The 23,541-nt window shown below is 40.9% G+C and overlaps 1 protein-coding gene across 1 annotated transcript in view; it reads right to left on the bottom strand.

The window, feature by feature from the left end:
- The window catches only part of LOC111575676 (neuropilin-2-like), a 117,758-nt gene that overhangs the window by 77,863 nt on the left and 16,354 nt on the right, over positions 1-23,541 (bottom strand). Inside the window, exons 3-6 of the mRNA XM_055014953.1 lie at positions 13,539-13,720; positions 6,200-6,427; positions 3,503-3,658; positions 3,253-3,422 (exon numbers count right to left, since the gene is read on the bottom strand). Coding sequence (XP_054870928.1) covers positions 3,253-3,422; positions 3,503-3,658; positions 6,200-6,427; positions 13,539-13,720 — 736 coding nt within the window. The remainder of the gene's footprint in view (positions 1-3,252; positions 3,423-3,502; positions 3,659-6,199; positions 6,428-13,538; positions 13,721-23,541) is intronic.

Below are 23,541 nucleotides of genomic sequence, written 5' to 3'. Positions count from 1 at the left end.
TGAGATGTTTTACAAAAGTCTAACATCTGTATTTTAGTGGTTAATTCAAAATTTAAAGAAATTATCACAATCCTGGAAATTTTATGGTCAATATTGTCCTGGTTTTCTTTCACTACTTTTTTTAAAAAATTGTCTTTTTTCAGGTTTTTTTTGTGATAGTCCTTTATTTTAGTATAATTTAAAGTTTGAAGCTAGTTAAGACTTCTATTAAAGTTTAAATTTCCTTACAAAAAAGAATCAAATCATGTCTAATGAGACTGGTTCCTTCAGTAAGTAGTGCTGTAAAAAGTCTCCTTTTACAGCCTCAGAGCCTCTCTGGGGGGGGCAAGCCATTCATACAGCAGAGGAGTGTGTGAACGACGTGTGTGAATTGGTCGTTGAAATACCTGCTCCTGTCTACAGAGGTGCTGCTGAGTGCGCATATTTACACATACCTACCTGCTGGGCCCCACTTGGCAAAAATTATAAAACTTCACCAGAAGGTTTTAGACATGATTTTAGCATGATCTAAAGCATGTCCAAGTGGGGTCCGGAAAAAGGGCCACTGTTGGAAATGAGGGCCCCACTTTGTGAGTGTGTAATGACGCCAAGGCCACACTTACATAGTAGCACGAGTGCACACACACACACACACACACACACACACACACACACACACACACACACACACACACACACACACACACACACACGTTGGGGCCTTGCTCTCTGCTAGGTGTTAACGCAGGGAAACAGCTGAGAGCCTCTGTGGAACACAACGACCTAACCACAACACCGGTGAACAGAGAGGCAGAAAAACAACATGGGAGAAATAGAAGCTGCATTTCCAGTCAACTGTGAAGCCAAATTAATGCAAAGATCGGATGTGTCACAAGCAATAAAATCCAATTCTGGGGTCTTTCAGTGGGGTCAGGAGATTACATTAATTCATTGCATTAAGGTGGAAATCAGGGAAAAATATTCATGAAAATTTTGGAAACTCTTTCAACTATTGATTTGTGTTGAGCAAACTGTTTTGTGTCAGCTACTTTTGAGATTCCGTTGGAAGAACTGAGCTGTCAGTTGTAGGAGGTAAGACAGGAAGGAAGGGTGAGACTGATGGGACCTTGGCCTTGTGCAGCCTCTTGGCCACAGTCCTTTCCTGTGTTTGTCTGGGCCAGAGTCTGGCTGCAGAGAAGATCTGAACTACTGCTTCTATTCAACATCTGTCTGTGACTGTCTGTGATAGAGACCCTGGTCTGACTAATGCAGAGGAGCCGACTGCACTCAAATGACCATAAGGGAAATTGTGTCACAACAAGGAAGGCAGGTTTGGGCTCTCCAGCAAGCCATATAATTGTTAACATGCTATCTGATATCTTGTTTCTAAGAACTGTTTTCTCATTTCTGCAAATACCTTACAGTACAGCTATTGCTAACATACCAAAGGTATCAAAGCTTGTAAAATGGACAGAAGATATCAGGCTGTCATTACAAGCCCAAATCTGGCATGCACAGCTTTTTTTTACAGTGGGATTGTGTAGCGGAATCAGGAAATCTGAGAAAAAACTAAAAGGACTGTGGTTTCCAGGAGTGTAACATCCTGGAAAGAGGTTAATATAAGGGTTTACAAAATGATTAAAATGATATAAAAGTGGAAAAACATATTGCTGCTATGGAAAATTATGTATTTAGAAATTGTGCTTTTCATTTCAAACATTGATTATTGTAAACTGTAGCCCAAGAAAAGAAAAGTCTTTTAAGGATAATTATTACATTCAACCGGTGAATTAAGTTCACTAAGCATTGCTTTAGGGGGCAGAAGTCAAAAAGGTTTAGATGGTGATAAACCAGAGATGCAAACTCTCAAAGTTGGCTTGAAGAAGTCAGATGTATTTGCTATCTTGGCGAGTTAATTACAAGATATTTTACAATGTTCATAAAAATGCAAAAGTATCGAGGTACTACGAAGCAATTTTTAAAAAGTCGGGCTTTCTTCATGTTACCTATCTCAACAAAACCTAAAACCCCAGTCTGAGATAATGAGTATCACTGTGGTAGTTAACCCAGGTTTTCTTTTTCAAACTGAGCGTGCTCACATAGAAGTGGCTGATGCATCATGTGAACATAAACATTTATTATGGTAAAAAGCACTGCTACTGCAAATGATGCAAGAGAGGAACGCCGGTAGAAAACTGTTAATGGTGTAAGTTCATGTGCTTATTTTACCACTCAGTGCACTCTCAATGCAGCTGCTTATTTCTAGTATGACAGCTGCACATCAGAGCTCTTAAACTGTAAATTTCATATACTTATGTAAAGACGATACTCCAAAGTGTATTTAGTGATGGCACTGTACAGTTGTGAAGGATATGTGGAAATTGCTTTAGTTTGTGGGCAAATCAAAGTGAAATCAAAGTTACTGACTGAATATTCTGTGTAATAAACTAATCAATTTTCTTATCTGTGTTCAATTGGCAGCTTTGTTAGCAGTGTAAAGTGGACTTTGGAGGAAATGTGGACCATATTTGTGTGTTTTTTTTTGTTTGCATCACTAAATGTGATCACTAACAAACAATTCCCCCACAAAATCTTACTGACCCTAAACAAAAAGCAAGGTAAAAGTTGTGGTCTGGTTTTGTGAAGCCATTGGAAGGTGACAACCAACAAGACAATCTGTTGTTTGCAGAAAGCGTCTAACTATAATGGACCTCTGACTGGTCCTTTCTGCCGAAGGGGTGAGTGAACCTCACCCCTCCTATCCCCTCTCACCCAGACACCCTCATAACTCAAGCTAAGCTCACAAAGTTGGCACCATGATACAGTACAGGAAACAATGCCTTACCCATCTAGCTGCTAAACCTTTATAACACCACACCTCCCACTCACTCTCTCTGAACACACACACACACGCACACACACACACACACACACACACACACACACACACACACACACACTGACACAAATATATCTGTGGTAGAGTTATTATGTGTGACATGTCAACACCAGGAAAAATATGGCGTTAAAGAAGGAGTGTGATCTGTTTTTAGTTTAGGCAGAGTAAACTTATTTTTTGCCTAATACATTTATTTATGTATCTGAGGATTGGGTTTCTTGAAACAAACCTCTTGAAGAGTAGGTGTGAGTTCAGTGCATGTGCAAAACAGAGTATGGTATCTGTGAATAGGTCTAATTTGAATGAACGCTGCATGAACGAACCCTCCTGAATCCTATTCTCTTTCCAAACTACAAGTTAGGACCAGCTCGTACCTGTATGTACTCCCTGTTGCTGTCTTCATTGGGCGTCCATCCGTTGTCGTTGTAATTGAGTCGGGCCTGACGTGGCAGCCAGTGTTCATCGAAGAAACTTGACGAGGCCGTGATCTGGTCATCTGTGATCTTTCCCGACTCCATACCAAATGCATTACTACAGTGGAAAGCTACAAGAAAACAGGAGGAGATTATAACTGATGTTCACATTCTTATTTCAAAACAGGTCACAGTACTGAATGAAACTTACTCTCGCTGACTTCCTTGTGCGTCATGTTGTACCGAGCTGAGAAGCCGTCTTTAGCCACAGCCATGTCGGTGTGGAAGGACAGAGAGAGAATCCCAGTGGATGATTGGATCTCGGGCGGCACCCTGGTCCCGCAGTATCGACCAATCAGAGGGCCGACTGTCGATTAAACAAGAACGATTAGATAAGCCCGCAGTCTGTTCAATCTGCCTGCAACTTATACTGTATATGTCATCATTTATTTGGTTGTCTGTTTCACTCATGAAAGAATACTCTAACTGTGTTAGTCACACAAGATCTTCCTCATCCAGGTGTGGATCCCTTCATCCACCAACCCTCACATTTCTTTGTTTACATCCTTCACATCTTGCATTGCTTTCCCTTTCATCTATTATCTCCACCACTGTTTCCTCTGCTGACATCTGCTCATCACTCCACCTACTCAAGTCATCACCTCTCTTCTCTTCATCTATCATCTCTATCTCTTCACTGGACATGGTTTTACGATGTGTACTATATATATATATATATATATATATATATATATATGTTTGTTTGTGTGTATATGTGTGTGTAAATCCAATGACCTGAAGTGATTCCTCCACTGTCTTCTTCTCTAATACCACAACTTGTATATGTCAACACAAACAGATGAGTGTGATTTAGAGCCCCAGGGTGTGTGTGGTTGTGTGAAGGAGTGTGAGCACAGATAGTAGAGTCATCCTGCTACTCTCCACTCCTGTTTTACACACACAGATATACACATGAGGAGGCCTGTGGAGGAGGAGGAGGAGGAGGAGAAGAGAAAATAGCCGGCAATCGATCAGTGCTATTGATTTTTTTCTTCCCTTTTGGAAGGGGTGGATATTTGAAATAGGGCTCTTGAGCAAATAATGGTAATAACTCTTTTCTTGATGGTGGTGTGGAGATGGAAAACAGGAAAAAAAAGCAGAGAAGAGTCAAAGAAACATTTATATATATATATATATATATATATATATATATATATATATATATATATATATATATATATATATATATATATATATATATACCATATAGCTTACAGACCATGATTGTCTCATTTCCCCCTTTCCATTACCTTCACATTGTGGAATGTGGATAAGTGACCTCTCGTTTGAATAGATTAGTTTGAAAGCAAACAGCTGACAAATCATTATATCAGAGGACATACAAACTGAACAGAGACATACACATATGTACATTGGCACAAATGCAACAGCACTATTTTATCTTCTCTCTAATGTTCTCTTTCTTTTCCTATTTGATTTCTTTTCTAATCAAGTGAAAACTGAGTTCTCGGGCTGTTTATCATCCGATCCTCCTCTCTCTTTCATTTGAATAAATTGATTTTTTGGCCAGCGTGCCGACTCTCCACATCTCCTCCCTTCTTCCCACTCCTTTAACCTCAAACTGTACAAAACACACACAATCCTTTCTCTTTTCCTGCTTGACATTTTCCTGTTCTCTCTTCCTGCTGGGGACTCAACACTCTTCTGATGGGTGAAACTAAAAAGTCCTTCACCTCTGACTCTGACCCTGTAAATTTTAACCTCCTCCCACTTTGTTTCACTGTCTTTCCTTTCATTTTGTTGTCTTTTTGTAGTGTTCCTCCATCACTCAGAGCAGAAGTCTTTTATTCCTTTTTCCTTCCAATCCTTCTCTTTACGCAGAGTGAGTAAAGATGTTTCAATGAGGTGACTTTTTCCACTCTCTGCACCATCTCTGTCTTTCTGTTTCCTCTCAGGCTAAATTCATATTTACAGTAAAGGAAAGCACCATTGTTGGCTCTCTTTTCTATTAATTGTTTTCAGTCCTTGCTGGATCATTTCTAAGAATTTTACAAGATTTGGGAATTAAGCAACTGATACTGCTTTCAGTTAAATTTTCTAGTTTAAACAATTTAAAAACAATAGATAGTATTTATTGTTAATATCATTGAAATGTCACAACAAACTACACATAAAGTATCACAAACTAAAATAAAAATAGTATTTTTCCAAGGTGTATCTTTTTCCCGCTTTTCAGTCTCAGTTGCAGAGCTCCCTTGAAATCCTATTTCTCTTTCCTCCCAGTTTTCTTCTTGAAGGCAGACCAGAGGTCTTCTGCCCTTCATGTATTCATACCAGCATTTCCTTCCTTTGTTCCAGTCTTCCCAGCAGTGAAGGGCTGCCCTTCCAGTGCTCTTCTGTTCCTCTCTACCTTTTCCATCGCTTGAAACTAGATCCAAGGTCTTTGTGCCTGATTTGTCCTTCTAAACTCTTCCAGTTATTCTAGCAGCTAGACCAGAAATATCCTGGCCCTCTACCGTTCCTCCTCTCACCTCCCCTCTTTTCTCCCTCTGCTCAGAAACTCCTATTTTATTTCCCCCTTGAAAAGTTATGTTGATTCTCCATAGTGGGTGCCAGCATCGTGCCTGTAAGCTTTGCTTTCATCTACCAACGCATAGCTACTAAAATAGTTGTTGCTCCACCTCAGTCAATAATGATGTAGGCAGGGCAGAGTACACACATCGTTTCAGTTTGTTCTCTGTACTGACTCATGACACGAGTGGATTATTGTTTAACATCTGCATAAAGATCCTCGTCAGCACTGCCAACACATTGGACATAATTGCCACCAATAATGTGGAGATTACATGATCCAAAACCAAAAACGCTTTCAAAGTACGTGTCGTACCTCCTGGGAGCCCATCCCACACTTCCAGCCAGTCGTACTTGCAGTCTCCCTCTCCGCCTGGCAGGGGATCATTCTCCAGGTCGAAGGTGAGGAAGGTGAGGGTCACATCCATGCTGGGGGGTACAATGATGATAAAGGAGCACTCCAGGTTGTGGGGGTATTTGTCTGGGAAGCCCGGGGACTCAATGAGTCCCGTAGGACTGGTGAAGTTACGCGAACAATCTGAACCTGGGATGAAGACACAGAGACAAAACATATTTTAGGATCAATATATTAGATATAAAATGCATATTAGGAGTCATTAATTGTTGGTTGAACTAATTAACTGGAAAAAAGATAAATGTCTGCACAAAATTTGCTTAGAATGGGATGTAGGACATCATAGACTGTCATTACAATTCAAACTAATGATATTATTCTGGGCAGACACCCAGAGGTGCTGTTTTAAGAGGAAGGTGCTTTAAAACTCTCAGCCAACTCAATACCAGTTTTTCAGTTTCATGACTCCCAGTTCTGCTATCTCAGTTTTCTTTATGTGATGAAACTGTGACTCTACATTATGTACTTTAACTTATGCAGTTAATGTTATTGGTGGGGAACATCTAGAATGCGAATGTGCAGTATAGTTAGTGCTACTGAATGTTAATTTGTGTGCTTTAGGAACAGTAGTTTTACATAAATGCTAATCTTGTGGGCAGACGCATAACCCAAGAGTCATGTAAATTCAAAATGGCCGTGTCGGGAATAAGAATAGTTGACATGCAGCTGATTCAGGTGTTTCAGCTTTAAAAAATGGCATATTTTACACAATGTGCTTTTTAAAGGGTAAACCTGTAACCTCTCCACACTGTGCCATCTGTACAGAGATACAGCAGCGTATGAAAAAGAGAATGTCACAGATCCAACGTCTGAGGCTCTATAACAGGAAAAATGCATCTGCTTGTGTGCCTAAAGTGCACTTAGACCAGACTGTGTATTGCTACCAGCCACCTAATCTTTAAGAAAACTTAGCAGACATAAGTGAGTGATGGTATGAAATGGAAACGCTGGAGCGAGAGAGGCAGACACAGAGTCGGCAGACAGCACCATGGATGGGTGGTCGAGCAGTTATGAGGGGCTTTAGATATCATCATACGCACACACACACACACACACACACACACACACACACACACACACACACACACACACACACACACACACACACACACACACACACACACACACACACACACACACACAGAGGGACATGCTGTGACCTAACTGTAATACCGTCTCTATTAATACTCACATACACACACATTATGCAGTGAATGTGGTCACACACCAACTGGACCATTATTCCAGACCATCCAGCCATGTATGACCAAACACCCATACACACACACACACACACACACACACACACATGCAGACATTGTCTAAGCCTCTTATGGTAACCCATTTCTCCCCAGTCTGTTTGGGTGTCTGCTATTGTGCTTGCACGCTTGCATGAGTAAATGAAGAGAATGAGTAAGTAAGAGCACATTAACAGAGAGTGTGTATTGTGGCATGCAGAGTGGATCTAAACACGTGTGTGAGTGTGCAGTTATGCGTGTTTGTAACAACTTGGACTCTAGACATGTTTCAAACACATTTCTTTTAGCCCTTTATCTCGCCTGTGTCTGCCTGAGCACGTACACATCAATATTAATCAATGCAGCTATCTACAATAGCTGCTTAATAGTTGGAGCTTAATGGCTGTAAATGCAGCCCAAAGTGTGCTTGGAGTGTTAAGTCTGTTTCACTGTTTATTGTGAGCCGTCAACACACTTCTGGCTGCACAACAGTGCCGTGGATGAGCTGATCCAGTGTAGAAAATAACATTGGACTGCAGCTGCCAGTAATGTGCTCCTGTTGCTACACGGCAGGCGTAGACACAGTGTAAGTCACAGTAAAAAGCTCCAAACTTAAAGAATGAATTTAAAATGGTGACTTTCAGTGCAGATCTCCATGGAAACTAGGTTGTTACACCAAATGAGCATGGACAGTTGGCTGACTGACAGACACTCTAAGAGGCAAGCATATGTATGTGTGAAACTCGGTGCCATTTCTTTGTTTATGCTACGTCTCTGCTGCTCATGATCATCACACTTCTGTGGGTGTAACTGGGAATATTGGTGTCGCCGTCTCCACCCTGCCTCTTGTTTTCATTTTAAATCAGCCTCGAAGTGAACGCTGGAATTTCACTTGGCAGTACTTAGCCTGTCTAGTCTTTGATTTATGTCACACTAAAGCATAAATACATTCATAAATGCCTCGAATGCCATCTCTAGATTCTAATTTGTTTACACATCTAAACGAATGTGTCCTCTACGTCTATGCCATCACCCATTTTCCACCACAAGGTCTATTTTTAGTATGATAAAAATTGTTTGTCTTGATATAGCCTTGTTTTTTCTGCTCCACTTTCTAGTCCGGTTTTCTTGTTATTGGGACCTTCTGCCTCATGCAGTGACCTCAGACTCGAGCCAACACACACACTTTCTCTCGGGGATCTCCTCTTGCGTCTGGCCCCCCTGCAGAGACCGTCGCTGAATAGCACGAGTCTGCGTGACTATGAGCATGTGTGCGTGCGTGTGTGTGCAGCGTGAACGCCTGACCAGTTTTGTTGCCGACAGCGATTTTATTCCCTTCTCATTACTTCATGTTCATGGACATTGCAAAAACAGTTCTGTCCTCCTTTCTCCTGTCTTTCCCTGGTTCGTTCCCTCTTCACATTTCTTCTCCGTGTAACACTAACCTCCACCTTGTCTCATTTCCTATTCCATTCTACTTGTTTCCCATCTGTTTGAACTGGTTTACTGTAGAAAAAAACATGTGTTTCACTTGTAAGGTTTGGGGAATTGCGGTGTGTGAGTGTGTGTTGCTGGGTAGATCTGATGACTTGCTGATCTCTGGGAGATAAGACAAGATTGATTTGACAAAGTGTGCCTTTGAATGACGTGCTGCCATGTAAACATTCATGGCATCTAAATTGTGAGAGTACAATATAACCACTATAAAATTCTGTGTGCGTGTGTTTGTGTGTTTGTGTGTGTCTGGTAAGCCGCCATGCAAACGTCTACTTTCATTCAAACCGTCTATGGAGCTTAGCTAGTTGGATCAAACCCACATTTACAGCCCTCCCTCCACCTATCTCCAACACACACATCTGTATACATGCAGAGGAGACTTGCTATAACATACACACTGAAAAACGCACACACTTGCAGGCGACCACACACAGTTCAACAGCTCCAGCGAAACCGCAGACTCGCTTTTCCATATGTGTTTGGATTCCGCCTCAGACTCCTTTAAGCAGGAGGCTGGTGGTGCTGAAACTCCTCTGACATTACACTTCAGCTTCTGTCACTGAGTCACACCAGGGATTTCTCTTAATAAACTCCCTCTTGAACCAAATTACTGATGACAAATGAAATCAAACTGTCACAAGATAATCACCCCTATAGTCATCCCACTACGGTATATTAAAATCTCAAGCCCAGCATTACTTTAATGATGAAATTCAGGGAAATTTCTCTTGATAATGAGTTGATGAAGCATATTGGAACATTCTCAGTTTACCATAGGTCACAAATCTAATTTTTGAAAATGTTTATAAACAAATAAGTGCGTGCAAAGCCTTTCTGTCGGAAAATATATCTGCAGAATGCAATCATTAGTTAGAAGGTGACAGCAGCAAAAAATATTTTTCAGTACTTTAAACAGAATGTAAACAAAGCCCTTATTTCATTTCAAAAGGGCCCATTATTCTGCACCGCAGACAAAGGAAACAATTCAATGACTATTTATCTAAGTTTAGATTTGTCGTGTGTTTTGAAGGAAATCACAACTCTGTTATTTGTTAAATTACTTCTACCACAGAGCACCTTCTGACTGTTACTGGGGCAGATCTGGATCCACTTTCCTCAATGAAAGCCAGAGGAGGGAGGAGCAAGAGATATGATTGGCCAGGGCTGTCTAATAAACCGACTTGATGGGTAGTCGAACAGAGGCAGAGAGGAAGAGCCTAAAGGCTTTTGCTAGAACATAAACAACAGCAGTTATTGGAGGGATTGTCACGATAGCTTCCACGTTACACGGCTTGTAGTGTGTATGTGTGTCTAGGTGTGTGTGCACGTGTGCGTGTTAGTTGTGGGAGTGCTTACATTACTCACAGAAATCTGTTGACTCAGTTGCACAATGTGGTTTTATTTCTCATTTAGATTAAAAACTGGTACCCACCAGGTTAAAAATTAAATTCAGAGTCAATATTTGGTCTTTGATTTAGGTTTGGTGCAGGTTAAGGTTAGAGGTTGAGGTTAAGCTTATAATGATAAAGGTTAAAGCCTACAGGGAATGAATGTAAGTCAATGCAGAGTCCTCTTAAGTGAGAAAAATCGGTACAGTGTGTGTGCGTGTAATGTGAATTCATGTTTCCGTGCAGACATGCAAGCTGCCCTGCATTTGTGAGTAACCATCCTGCCTGCATCAGTGCATTCATGTACGTGTGTGTGTGTGTGTGTGTGTGTGTGTGTGTGTGTGTGTGTGTGTCTGGCGAGTTCTGGGTCACAATAACAGCTGGGGGCACACTGCCTAGACAGTGAAATTTGATTGGACACCACATTCTGGGTGCTGTGCTCGTATTGGCTGGAATTTTACTACAATATCCATAGTAACAGGGCTGTAAACAATAACAAGCGTGGCATGAAAAATAGAGCTTATTATGAATTTGAAGGGTTTTCTAAGTATAATAATTAAAAAAGAAGACAAAATCCACAACGTGTTGAGCCTCTTCACTACAAGTGCTTCTGTCCTTGTTTTTTCCCACATTATCTGTTTCTAGTAGCGGGATTATATTTGCAAGTAAGTGGAGGCCTTGGTAATACAGAAGATGAGAATAGAGGCTTTTCGTCTTTTACGTTGAATAGAGCAGAATGCGCACGGATAAAATAGACAGATATTTAGATGGTTCACCATGAGGATATACAGTATGTGTAACACAAACTCACATACATCCTAGCACACGCAAAATCTAGCCACCCACGCAACCAGACGTTCAATTGCACCTTCCAGGATAACAAGATCTTGTTAGCAGTATGACAACAGCTTGAATGTTCCAAATGGCTCCGTCATTACTGCCAGAAAAGGCTGGACACAAATACACACATACACACACTAAGTTACACATTTAGAGACAAACTAAGAGGCATACTGTACAGGCTATTATAACCTTCTTAGTCATAGGTTGATAGTAGCCTTATGGTGACCTGGGAAGGATTTTCTTTAAATAATTTGTATCTAAATATGTTTTAATAATTATAAAATAGAATATTATGAATGTATAACACTTGGCCCTTGAAATACCTAATTAGTATATGACTGTGCTCATCCAGAAATGCAATTTTCATGGTTTAACTTCCGCTGAAGAACCACATGCTCTTCTTTGGACACAGAAAATTGTACCACCCTTGGATTTACAACACCTTGTCAAAACCAGTTACACACTAACAACTGTGAAGAATAAAAAATGCTCTCCGTGGTTACCAAAAGGTCACATATGGTATAAATCTCTACCCTATAAACAACAGTAATGTATTGAAATTGTGAGGTGAATGCAGTTTAAAACTGGAAAAAAAGGTGTTTTCTGAAAAAGGTTCAAGCTTCTGTACCTTTGCAACTGAAAGCAAAGAGCAGAAACAAAGCAAGACTTCACCTAAATGCTCCTGATGGCACTTAGCATGTTTCATTTCTGGCAAGTTTGTGATGTTATAAATTAAAAATACATTAATTGTCCACAAATCTCTTTCTCTTTTTGTGTCCCTCTCTTTTTATCTCCCTAGTGTGCGAGGGTGTGAACACTGACACCCTTGTTGTTTCCAAGTCCATCAGGTGGACGCTGTCATGTGCAAAAGACACACACACACATGCACACAAACGCATGCAGAAGAATTCCCAAAAGGCCGGTGCCAGCAAGTGAGAAACACCGACAACCACACGTGTTGTGTTAGTAACCTCAGCCCTCAGTGTGTGTGCATGTGTGTCTCAGGGGAACGGGGCTCAGGACTCAATTAAGCAGGCATGTGTGGAATGCTTTCAGGGGGAACGGGACAAGATGGCTGTGGGGCCGACACTATGCGCCTCTCTGTCTCGCTTGCCCTTGATCTCAATTGGTTTCGCTTTGGCTGACCCATGGCAGCGTGAAGGGGAGCCATGTCAGGCACACACACTTATGCACACACACAAAGTTCCATGACGGGAAGAGATGTCTTGCCTGGACAGACTAAAGGGCTCTCAAGGGTCCACTGCTGTGTCTCTTGTCGCTTTCTGTCTTTCTCCATTGACACGAGGGAGATAAATGAGGCTTGGTCGCCTAGTGAAGCATGTTGAGTCCTCTAGTAGCTAGTAATATAATTACTAATAGGTTATTCATAAGTGTGCTCCTTGTCAAATCCTACTCATTTATTGGTAAGTCCATCCACATGTGAGGATCATTGACAGGGATAATGCCATTTTTACGAGCGAAGGACTGTCAAAATATAGACTTTATAAGGTTTGAAAGCAAGAAGAATGTTTCAGGTGTACAGCAGTGCTACATTCAGTGGTGTCCTGGTGGTCTATAGGGTTTAGGAATTACAATGTATAGTGTCTAAGTCTGCATCTACATCAAGTCTCTGTTTGTTTTCTGACTTTTTTGTAAAAGGCAAAATGCCCCTCAGGATAAGAATGTTCTCATACTGTTAACAGCATCTGTGACTGAGTGAAAAATGTATACTTCAGATGTGCTTTATAATTGAATCACCAATATAAATACGCTACCATTTGAAAGTTTGGGGCTACCCATGTGATTTCATGTTTTCCATGAAAAATCACTTTATTTATGTGTTAACACAATTGCACAAGTGTTTTCTAATCATCAACTAGCCTTTCAACATGATTAGCTAACACAATGTAGCATTAGAACACAGGAGTGATGGTTGCTGGAAATGTTCCTCTGTACCTCTATGTAGATATTCCATTAAAAATCAGCTGTTTCCAGCTGAAAAAGTCATTTACCACATTAACAATCTCTAGACTGTATTTCTGATGTTATCTTCATTGAAAACAACTTATTTTCTTTCAAAAATAAGGACATTCCTAAGTGACCCCAAACTTTTGAACAGTAGTGTATACAGTATATAGCATCACAGGATTAAAAAAAAACAAAAACTGCGTGTCACTGTGTTGTCTGTCTGTCAACTTCGATTAAAACTGCTGTTATTTTCTTTGAGAAATTGCAATGAAAACAGCATAAGCAGTAAAATTCGTATCCATTCACCAGTTTTGAAGATTTCGTAGCGCAGCGAGAAGCCCGCCCCCTGGTGAGCGTAGTCTGACACAAACTTGATGTGGAGTGAGTTCCCTGACGATATGATTGGAGCAGGAGCGATGTTGCTGCAGTGCTTCCCCAGTAGATCAGCTGACTCAGAGCTCCCATCATGGATCTCTACATAGTCATACCTGCAAAAAGACAAACAAATGTCAATAAATACAACCTTTACTGAATACATTGTGAGTCATAAGACTGACGGGTATTTCACTGCCATTTTATTGCTATCTGCAGATTGAGGGATTTTGCCAGAAGAAGCTGGCAGTGAAAGAAAAACTCATGTCTCATTTTTTAGGAAAACGCAGCAGCAGCCTACAGTAACTTCATAAACTGAACATCAACCGACATTAAATTAATAAACTGATGAGGTGTCTAGTGGAGGAGGGGAGATGGGGCTTTAATTTGAGGAAGAGAAAATTGCAAGATCTTTCAAAGATGCTTTGATTCTGATGTTATTAGTCTTTTTCTATTTATTAGTTTTTTCATTTGGCAGACATCATGCTGGATTTGGCAATAAAACGGAAGCAATGAGCAGATTGTTTGCATGTCTAAGTGGCTGCAGGGACATCAGGAAGCACAGTTACTATCAACAGAGGCATGGATGTCATTGCAATTCAAATACATACAGCAGAAAATACTTGCAGTTCCCATAGGTGCAAGATGAAAAGAAACACTGGCATGAAGCTAAATAGAAAAAGAAACCTTTTTAAAATTCTATAACTTCACTGTAACCAAGTGATTATGTAACTGTTACAGACCTGGCAGTCTACAGAGCATCATTTTATCAGTTATAACTACATTATATTACAAACAAACTGAAAGTGTGAGTGTGAGATGCTCACTCTCAGGCTGCATAAGAAAACAGTGGTCATACGTATACTGCAATTTAAAATTTTGAAAGTTTTCAAAGTTTGATGATTTTTTTTAATGCAAACACGTTTTTTGTCTTGTTTAATGGTATCAACAAAGAAATGACAACAACTCTTTCCTTTTTCTTGTGCAAGAAAAACAAGGACATGTACCTCACATGACTCCTGCTTTATGTTACTATACAGGGTCAAAACACAGTTTCAACTATGAATGAACCCTACATTCTTTGATGCTCAGAATGATTTAATGTGGAACAAATGACTTTAGTTTACATCTTACCCAGGTCTAACTCAGCAATGTTTGTAACTAAGTTGGCAGGCCAAGAGAAATTCACATTTTCCCCTTTTTTAGAACGGATTAAGGTTGCTTCAGCTTCTTGGTCCCTCTTGACTGAAAAAAATCTAAGTTTGTTTACCATTACTGATGCTGTGTTGGATCATTATCATGAAAGAAAGGAGAGAGTGATTACCAGGATTCTTCCCTATGCAGACAAGCAGAAGTGAATAAGTATATCAAAAACTAAAATGTCTCATTGATACATCATATCAAGCACTGCTACTTTGAATATCTAAAACATCTTAATAGCTTTGTGTCTTTCCTAGTATATATCTACAGAAATTTCACTGTTGGACAGAAAGTGCGCGACATTTTCACACATGCAAATCACCACAAGAGACACACAATAGGAATTGTAGTTCTCTATAAAAGGAAGGTACTGACTCAAATCTATTTTTATTCCTGTTTCTTTCAAGTTTTCTGACCACAAATGTTCAGGTCTATGTCCAGACCCACAGCAGGAGTGTTGCCTCTGTGTCTGAATACCAAAGACACACCTGCCTGGTTCTAAAATAGCTTCCCAGACAGAAAATTCTTGAGCAACCTGTCTTTTAGTAAGTTGTGAAGTTTAGTTCTGATTTAAGCAAATTCGATTTCAATAAAGTGCTTTACAGCAAAAAGTAAACTTTGGCTGGACTACAGTTTATAGCACATCATCATCCACTACATCAATGATTTGTGACCACATTAATGCTGAGTCTCATTACTTTAACACCGAGCTTTTTACATTTCTCAAAAGTTACCAAATGAACATACTTCAGCCTGAAGAGAGCCTAAAGCAACTTGCATTTTCCTTATAGTTCAAGATGCTTTCCATGGTAATGTGCTTCTTAAAAGTACCATTAGCCAGCAACAGAGGGCCTCCCAGCGACTCAAGAGATGAAGGTATCATGTACCACGGGATAATAAAAGTGAAGCACATGGTGATTTGTTGCTACAGTACAGACGCATTAAAGATACATGAATATAAAAGGGGTGCTAAGCTTTTCACTATTTGTTAGCATGCATTCACAGTCGTGCATAGTATCCTTCCTGAACACAGAAGCCAAAGCACACATGTACACACAAACAGACACACATGCATGTGCACACACACATATTAGTTTTGTCACCTGAGAACACAGAAAGATGAATTCCACTGAGAATTATTTTACCACAACCCGTTAACTTATATCAAGAGGCAAGTTTTAACCCTAGTTAAAACCTTCAGGGATGCGCTATTCGTTCTCTTCTTAAGGTGGATCCCTAAAATATGGCCAGAATGGGTTTTCATGTGACTTGTCATGATTAAAAACATGTATTTATGTACGTGTAAGTGTGTGCATGAGTGTAAAATGCTGTCAAGTATACAGACAGGATGTGTAAGGACATGTAAAAAATATGTGTTGTCTCCCTGTGCATGTGCCCGCAGTCATCTCTGAGTGTGTTTGTTAGTGTCTTTATGTGTGTGTGTGTGTGTGTCTGCGTGTGCATCCGTGTGTGTGTCAGTGTGTCGTCTGAAAGGTGAGCAGCCTCCCAACATAATGAGGGTCACACACCTCCTACTCTCCCATCATGTTTCGTGTGGAACTAACACAGTTATGACGCAAGCTGTTGCTGCACCGTGAGCATGTGTGCATACATCTGTGTGTGTGGATGTGGGCGCGTGTGTACGTAAGTGTGTGTACGCGTCATAGTTCCTGTCATATTTTTCCAAGAGAACGCCTCATTGTGGCGACAGTTTCCTCCTCCCCTTTCTTGCAATGACAACTTGGTTTAACAGCTACTGGGATCCACACAAAATCTCTTCTTCTTTCTTTTCCTGACCCACTCCCTCCCCAATTATTTCTCAGTGTTTAGCTTTTCAGTGTTTTCTTTCTTCTGTTATTCTTTTGCCTTCCTCTCTCGCTGTCGGATTCTCTCTGCAGCTTTTTCGAATGGTGCTGCCGGGCACATAACCAGTGGCCGAGAGCCAGTGTGTGGGTTAGAGAGAGGAGGCAGAGATGGGGAAGACAGAATATTAGAATTTTTGATTGATTCGATTTTTAACTGCGCTTCATTAACAATGCTGAAAGGAAAAAGAGAGAATGAGCAAGATAGATAGACAGATGGCCCCCCATAATCATTTCCCTAGCCCAGCTTATCTTGTTCACACTAAATACTTGCATTTTCCACATTTATCCAAGCCACTGAGGAAAAGCTCTGTTTGCAGGTGTGGAGACAGGGTCAAAATGAAGAGGAGAGGATTTCAAATTTAGCTGGCACACTGTAGACGTCGTCAGAGAGAGAACATGACACTGCATTCACTCCGCCAGCTCCCCACCTTCGACAGACAGAGACAGGTGCCCCTCCATGTCTCCCTCCCTCCCTCCAGCTTTGTGCTTTTAGTAGAAAGCAGAAAAAGACATACACAGCTACTTCTAGTCTGCACACACGTACACACATTCTGTTTCACACATAGACACACCGATTCGCACACAAAGCCTTTGGCCATTCGCATGCAGCTATAGAAGGGTTTGAGGTTCCCAATCTGTGTATGTGTAGGAGGTACACAGCTTCTAACAAACTGTTTAATCCCATCATCTCTCTCTCCTCTCTCTTCCCCGATATACTTCACTGCAGCCAATCAGTGATTTGCTGAGACTTGCCATGGGGAACGACAAAAACTCCAAATTTGTTTCTCCCACACTTTTCCCTGAAATTCATTTGTTAACGAGCAATGAGATTTGTTTTCTTGCTTGCACAAAGGAAATTATGAAAAGAAAAACAAATAAACTAAACAGCTATAAACAAGGACAAGCATTCATGGATCATAAGCACAGATTGAGTTGTGGAAACAACTCAAACTCAAAACTGACTGTAGCATCTGACATTCTGAGAGATTTATGCGTCTGTGCCTGCTTGTGTTTTGGGGGCAGGAGTGTTTCAGGAGCGAGAAAGCTCTGTAAAGCCTGCCTGACGGGAACCAAGGCAAAGGCTTGGATACAGATGAACTTCTACCCCTCCTTCTGCTTAATTGCCTTTCACACATTCTCTGTCTCTCTCTTTAGGTTTGGAGTTGTCTTCTGACACCTGCACATTTCTTTCAAACATCAGGGGTGCCTTGAGCAGGAGACGGAGCGTCTGCAAGGAGCACACATGCACACAATAAAACGAGCTAAAATCAGGCTACACTTGCATTTTTGTGTGACAGTGTTGTCATGATGGGAAGAAACAGAGAGAGAATGAAAATCTATTTAAGCATTATCAAGTTGTTAATTGGTCCGAATTTAAATCGTCTAAATCGTTAAAATGTTTGGTTTCCTCTTCTTATCTTGTTATGAACAGCTGATGTTACAATTTACCTGCTTTTGGCAATACATGGAAAATGTGGCCCTAATCTGATCTGAACTAAATCAAACTGAGCTGAAAACAAACTTAAGAATCTTGGGAATAAGGTCACAAACAACACACTGTATTTTTAACCGTAAAATCAGCTGTAGCTTAAGGCACTTACTGGAACTTGAAGCTCTGATACTGTGAGGTATTTTTCAGAATACATTCAAGTTATTATGCTTGTGTTTGGTTGTTTTGTTCAGTCTTTCTCTCGTTTTGGCTTTTCGCCGTTTTCACATGCACATTTTGCAGAAAGGGAAGTAAAGTCAGGGACGGCCACTAGCAAAAAATGTTAAAGGAACTGAAACTATGAGCTACGAGGAGATTCATAAATGCATATATAGAGACACTCTTTCCTGCTTCAGTCATGTGAGTCACACAATGAAGTTAAACTAAATCCTTTAAGATATTTTAAGGTGGTTCGTAGGGAAGTAAAACCGGACTTTTGGTTTTCTGTCAGGACAAACAACAAATCTGGATTTGGTGATTTCAGCAGGGCTCTCTGGCAGCTCAGGCATGTTTCTTGCAACACTTATAATTCTCATAAAACACAACAAGCTGTAGTTTAACACTTGCTGCTGATGATTCCCACCTACTTCTACTTCTTATTCTCATGATTGTGCCTTCCATGGAATAGTCATCATGTCTACAGGGCGAGTCTCAAAACTGGTTTCTGAAAAGTGTTTGCAGAGCTCAGGATTAAGAGACAGAAGAAAATGTGCTTCTCAATGATAGCTAAAAATATTACATATAGTAATAGTAAAACACTGTGAAGGCAGGTGTTTTAATACTGGAGGGTGTTGGTTTAAAGTGTATGATCCACACACTAGCACTCTGTTTATAATGCATATAAGCGAGTAGATTTAAAGCAGCAGCGGTCCGTCCGTCCGTCTCCGAAGCAGTTAACAGAGAGTGAAGAGGATGACTGACTTCACTGATATCAAGTAATAGGCCTATTACTGCAGACGGCTGGACAGTGTGTGTGTGTACATGTGTGTATTTGTATGCATGTGTGTGTGTCCAGCAATAGTCTCCAGGACAACCAATCGATTCCTCATTATGGCTTTAACACACATTGATCAGGATCAGTCCTTCACTGACACACACACACGCACACACACACACACACACACACACACACACACACACACACACACACACACACACACGCACACACACACACATATGCACACATACAGTTACTACAGTAACAGACATTGATCAGGCAGACCTTCAGGGCCCCGGGGAGTGTCTGTAAATCACAGCACTGATATTATCATTATTACCTCCCCTACCTAAAGGTTTGTGTGTGTATGTGAGAGAGGGTGGATTTCCTAAAATGAGCCATCTTCAGATTTATTCGTCTGTATCATCGGGTCTCTTAAGCAGTGGAGGGTAACTTAATCTAACCTTCCACTGGGGTTGAAGCGTCTGTTTATTGGGTTTGGTCTGGCTATGCATTCAGGGCTTTTTCTCTCCAGCTGAAATAAGCAAGACTCTTGACACGTTCAGTCACTTCTGCGTTTTATTGTGCTTTTCATTTTTGACTGTACACAAGAATGAGACACTGGAGATTCCAGAAAAGAGCAGAGGGAAAGGTCCAGACAACTAAAACACCCAGAGCAAAAATGGAAGAAAAACTAATATATTCTGACTTGTAGATATGATTTTAATCACTTTGTTGTGTTAATTACCTTAATGTGCAGTAGTTATAGTTGTGGGTCCTGTGTGTAGCTCAGAGGCAGACAAATGATGAACAGATGATTACACATTTCCAAACAACAAACCAACAAGACAACTCTCACTGCAAATAAATAATTTGGCAGAGCACTCATGATCCCAGCTGTATGGGATAAAAGCATGGCTCGCATTGCTTTGTAGTCATCTGGTGTTGTCACTGCCTGAAAGTTTGCCTGGTGAGGAATTCTGAATTATCAAAAGCAGGTAACTAAACCTCAAACCATGTGTTGCATTACACATTTGGGTTCCAACGCGAACTATTAGTTTCTCTCTCTCTGCAGCTTTCTATTACCTCTGTTGTTCAGCTTTGTGGTAGGATGCGTGTTTGAACGTATGACTCTCCTGCTGGTAGAGTCACTGTGATGTTAATTCAAACACGCAGGCAGCTGCTAAATACCCACAGCTGGTAAATGAACAGCCACTGCTAGTCCACATGCTGTTCCCCTCTCTTCCTCCCTCTGTCATATAGCCTTTTCGTCTTTCCCTTCCACCTTTTTCCTTCCGTCGTTCTGCCCTAAGGCCAGTGTCACATCACATCACTCCCCCTGCTGCTCCTTTCTTGGTCTCTGAGACTTCTGTGTACCACTCAGGTGTGTCTATATGTGTGCATGCGATAAAATATTCCTACAGTCATGCTACAATCATGTCTCCAGGTAATGTGTGGGGTTTGGCAAAATTCATGAGAAGAGAAGAGAAGAGAAGAGAAGAGAAGAGAAGAGAAGAGAAGAGAAGAGAAGAGAAGAGAAGAGAAGAGAAGAGAAGAGAAGAGAAGAGAAGAGAAAAGAGGAGAGACCTAGCATGAAGTTAAATGATTGATTGAGGCAGAATACAAAGACAAGGTCTGAATCATTAGTGAAACCATTATCGTTGACTGCAGCTTCTCTGTCATATAAATCACTTCTTAACACACTTCTTTACTCCACGCTTATTGTGTAAGCCATACAGCCATGAAAAGGCCTACGTGACTGTCTGCCAATTGTACTTACACAGTATATCAGCTTACTTTAGCACTCAACTATGCTTGCACCTTCTACTTCTACCCTTTATGCAAACTTATGCAAACCTTATACGATTGAGTGTGTCTTTGTTTCTCATTTCAATTCAGACATAGAAAAGGGGCTTAAGTGATGGATAGACACAGATAACAGAGGATGAGGACAAATATTGGATGAGAAAAAGTCTGTACATGATAAAGAGAGAAGAGATGCATTTTAAAGATAGAGCAAAGGGAAGGAGAGAAAGATAAGAAAATAAAGAGGTAGAAAGAAGAGGGGCAGAGTGTGGCACTTGGCTTGCAGCCTATATTTTCTGATATGCAATGCTGAATAATGATTTGGCCTATAAAAGACTGGCACACAGCAGAAGTAAGAGGGTGAGGAGAGGGTAAGGAGGGAAGGGAAGGATAGAGGGAGGGAAATCAGAAGGATACAGAGAGGAGATCGAACAAGACGAGGCCAAAAGGAGAGGAGAGGTGATGATGAAGGAGGCAGAAGGGAGGAGGGAAGAGAAGGTGGGACTGATAAAGTTGCAAGAGCAGATGAAAGATGATAGATGGGGTCCATTGGGTAGTGGTGAGGGGGCGGGGAGGGGTGAGGAAGGGTGAGATGAATCGAGAGAACGGGGAAAGAGCCAGGAGGAAAGAGGAGAGGGAGAGGAGGTAGCTGTCAGGATGATTTGAGCCTGCCCTCAGCGGACCCTGACGCTGCACTTTTCCCTAAGCTGCTGTGTGTGTGTGTGTGTGTGTGTGTGTGTGTGTGTGTGTGTGTGTGTGTGTGTGTGTGTGTGTGTGTGTGTGTGCGTGTGCGTCCTTTCCAAACACTCCAAACAGAGATCTTGCTCTCAGAGACGGAGCAGTGCAGTGAGCTAAGAGGAAAATGTGAAATAGACAACCAACCGCTGCCTCAAAAGGCTACATGCTGTAAACTTTAAGAAACATTTTTAGTAGCTCTGTTTTGACCTTTACTATAACAGAAGTTGCCACATCAGTCAAGAGAGGTGCTTCGCCTCTATTCTGCGAATGAAAAAACAAGCAATTGTGGCTTTTCACACCAGTATGCTTGTAAAAAAAAAAAAAAAAAAAAAAAAAAAAAAAAAAAAAACACCAGGGACTACATCTGAAAAAACTGTGAGAGAACTAGACTTGTTGCTGCATCGAGACTCGAGTCATCGAGTGCCATTTGCATTGTTAAAGTCTGGCACTTTGGGAAATATGCTTAGTTGCTTTCAAAGACTCCAGGAGGTCGCTCTCTTTATGCTAAGCTGACACTCTCCTGGCAAGAGCTTAATATTGAATGTACATGTATTGATGAGTGTAAAATTAAAGGAAAAGCCTGCACCTTTGACCTCTCCTATTCTGTGTGGGGCATTTTGCTGGCATGATTTGGCCCTTCAGAGGTCACTGCAAATCAATACAAAATTGTCCTAAATGATCATCTGCATCGTTTGATAAAACATTTTTATTCTGATGGATGTGGTCTTTACAGGATGGGGTTATTGTTTGACGAAAATTATGTAAAAGGTCAGAGCAGAGTGACTGCTCTGACCTTTGCAGTCACCAGATCTCAACCCAGCTACACACCTGTGGGAAATTTTGGACTGACTGCTATTATCAAAACATCAAATGAGAGATTATCTTTTGGAATGATGGCGTTACATATCTCCAGTAGAGTTCCAGAGAATTGTAGAATCAAAGTTGAGGTGTTTTGAAGCTTTTCTTGAAGACATGTTGGACGATAACCTTAATAAAACATTTTGTAGGTGGCATTAATGTCACCAGATAACTCTAAACAAGGAAGCAAATACGCATATTTCCCAAAATCATACATTTAAGCTCCAAAAGAGAACTTGTGCTTACAGTAAGAGAGATGTGATGCTAAGTGACAGACTCTAAACACTACAAATACCTCTCTTGGCTGCAGTCTTCAACACTCAAGCATTTCTGATGAGGAACCTTAAGCCTTCAGACTGGTTGGTCATGGCTTCAAAACTCCCTTCCTCCACATTTTCTGTCAGATCGGAGGTGGAGGAGGGGCGAGTCTGACCACTTCTGCATCTTTCCAAAAGTGACAATCTAAAATTCACACCTACATTGTGCCATGTACAGAAGTGAGAAAGTATGCTTCTCTCTCTAGTTTTTTTTTTTCAACCATTACACAACTATTTGTGGTACCTTTGGAATGTCCAACTCTCTGTGCCTTGCAGGACAGACACATATTTAAACAATACTGGTTGTCGCTGACCTCCAGGACAGCTGACTTTACACAGTCAGGGTCAGCTATAAACAAATTTGATTCCCTGCCTCCTACAAACCTGGAGGCAACAAGTGACACCAACATAAGTCTTCCTCTAATGAAATCAAGCAGAAATATCTTGAATAACTGGACAGCAATATTAAACATTATTTATCACTCATCCCAGCTAAATTAAGAAGATAGAAAAAAAATGCACAGTGACACAAAGTCTCCTCTGTCTGTGTACTGGCTTATCATGTGGTTCACCCTTTGCATGAAACACACACAGGCACTACAGATGCCACAGTTTTATAACTGGAACCCGTCACCTTTGATGGACTTGTGTAGTACCATGTTGACCACCATGTGATAGGAAACGGGAAGTGATGGTGAGACATGATTGGTCATGGGCATAGTTATCT

This window comes from Amphiprion ocellaris, chromosome 11 (assembly GCF_022539595.1).
Source record: "Amphiprion ocellaris isolate individual 3 ecotype Okinawa chromosome 11, ASM2253959v1, whole genome shotgun sequence".
In the NCBI taxonomy this organism is placed as follows: Eukaryota; Metazoa; Chordata; class Actinopteri; family Pomacentridae; genus Amphiprion; species Amphiprion ocellaris.
The sequence above is the reverse complement of the archived record's forward strand: the minus strand, read 5'-3'. Positions and strand labels throughout refer to the sequence as shown.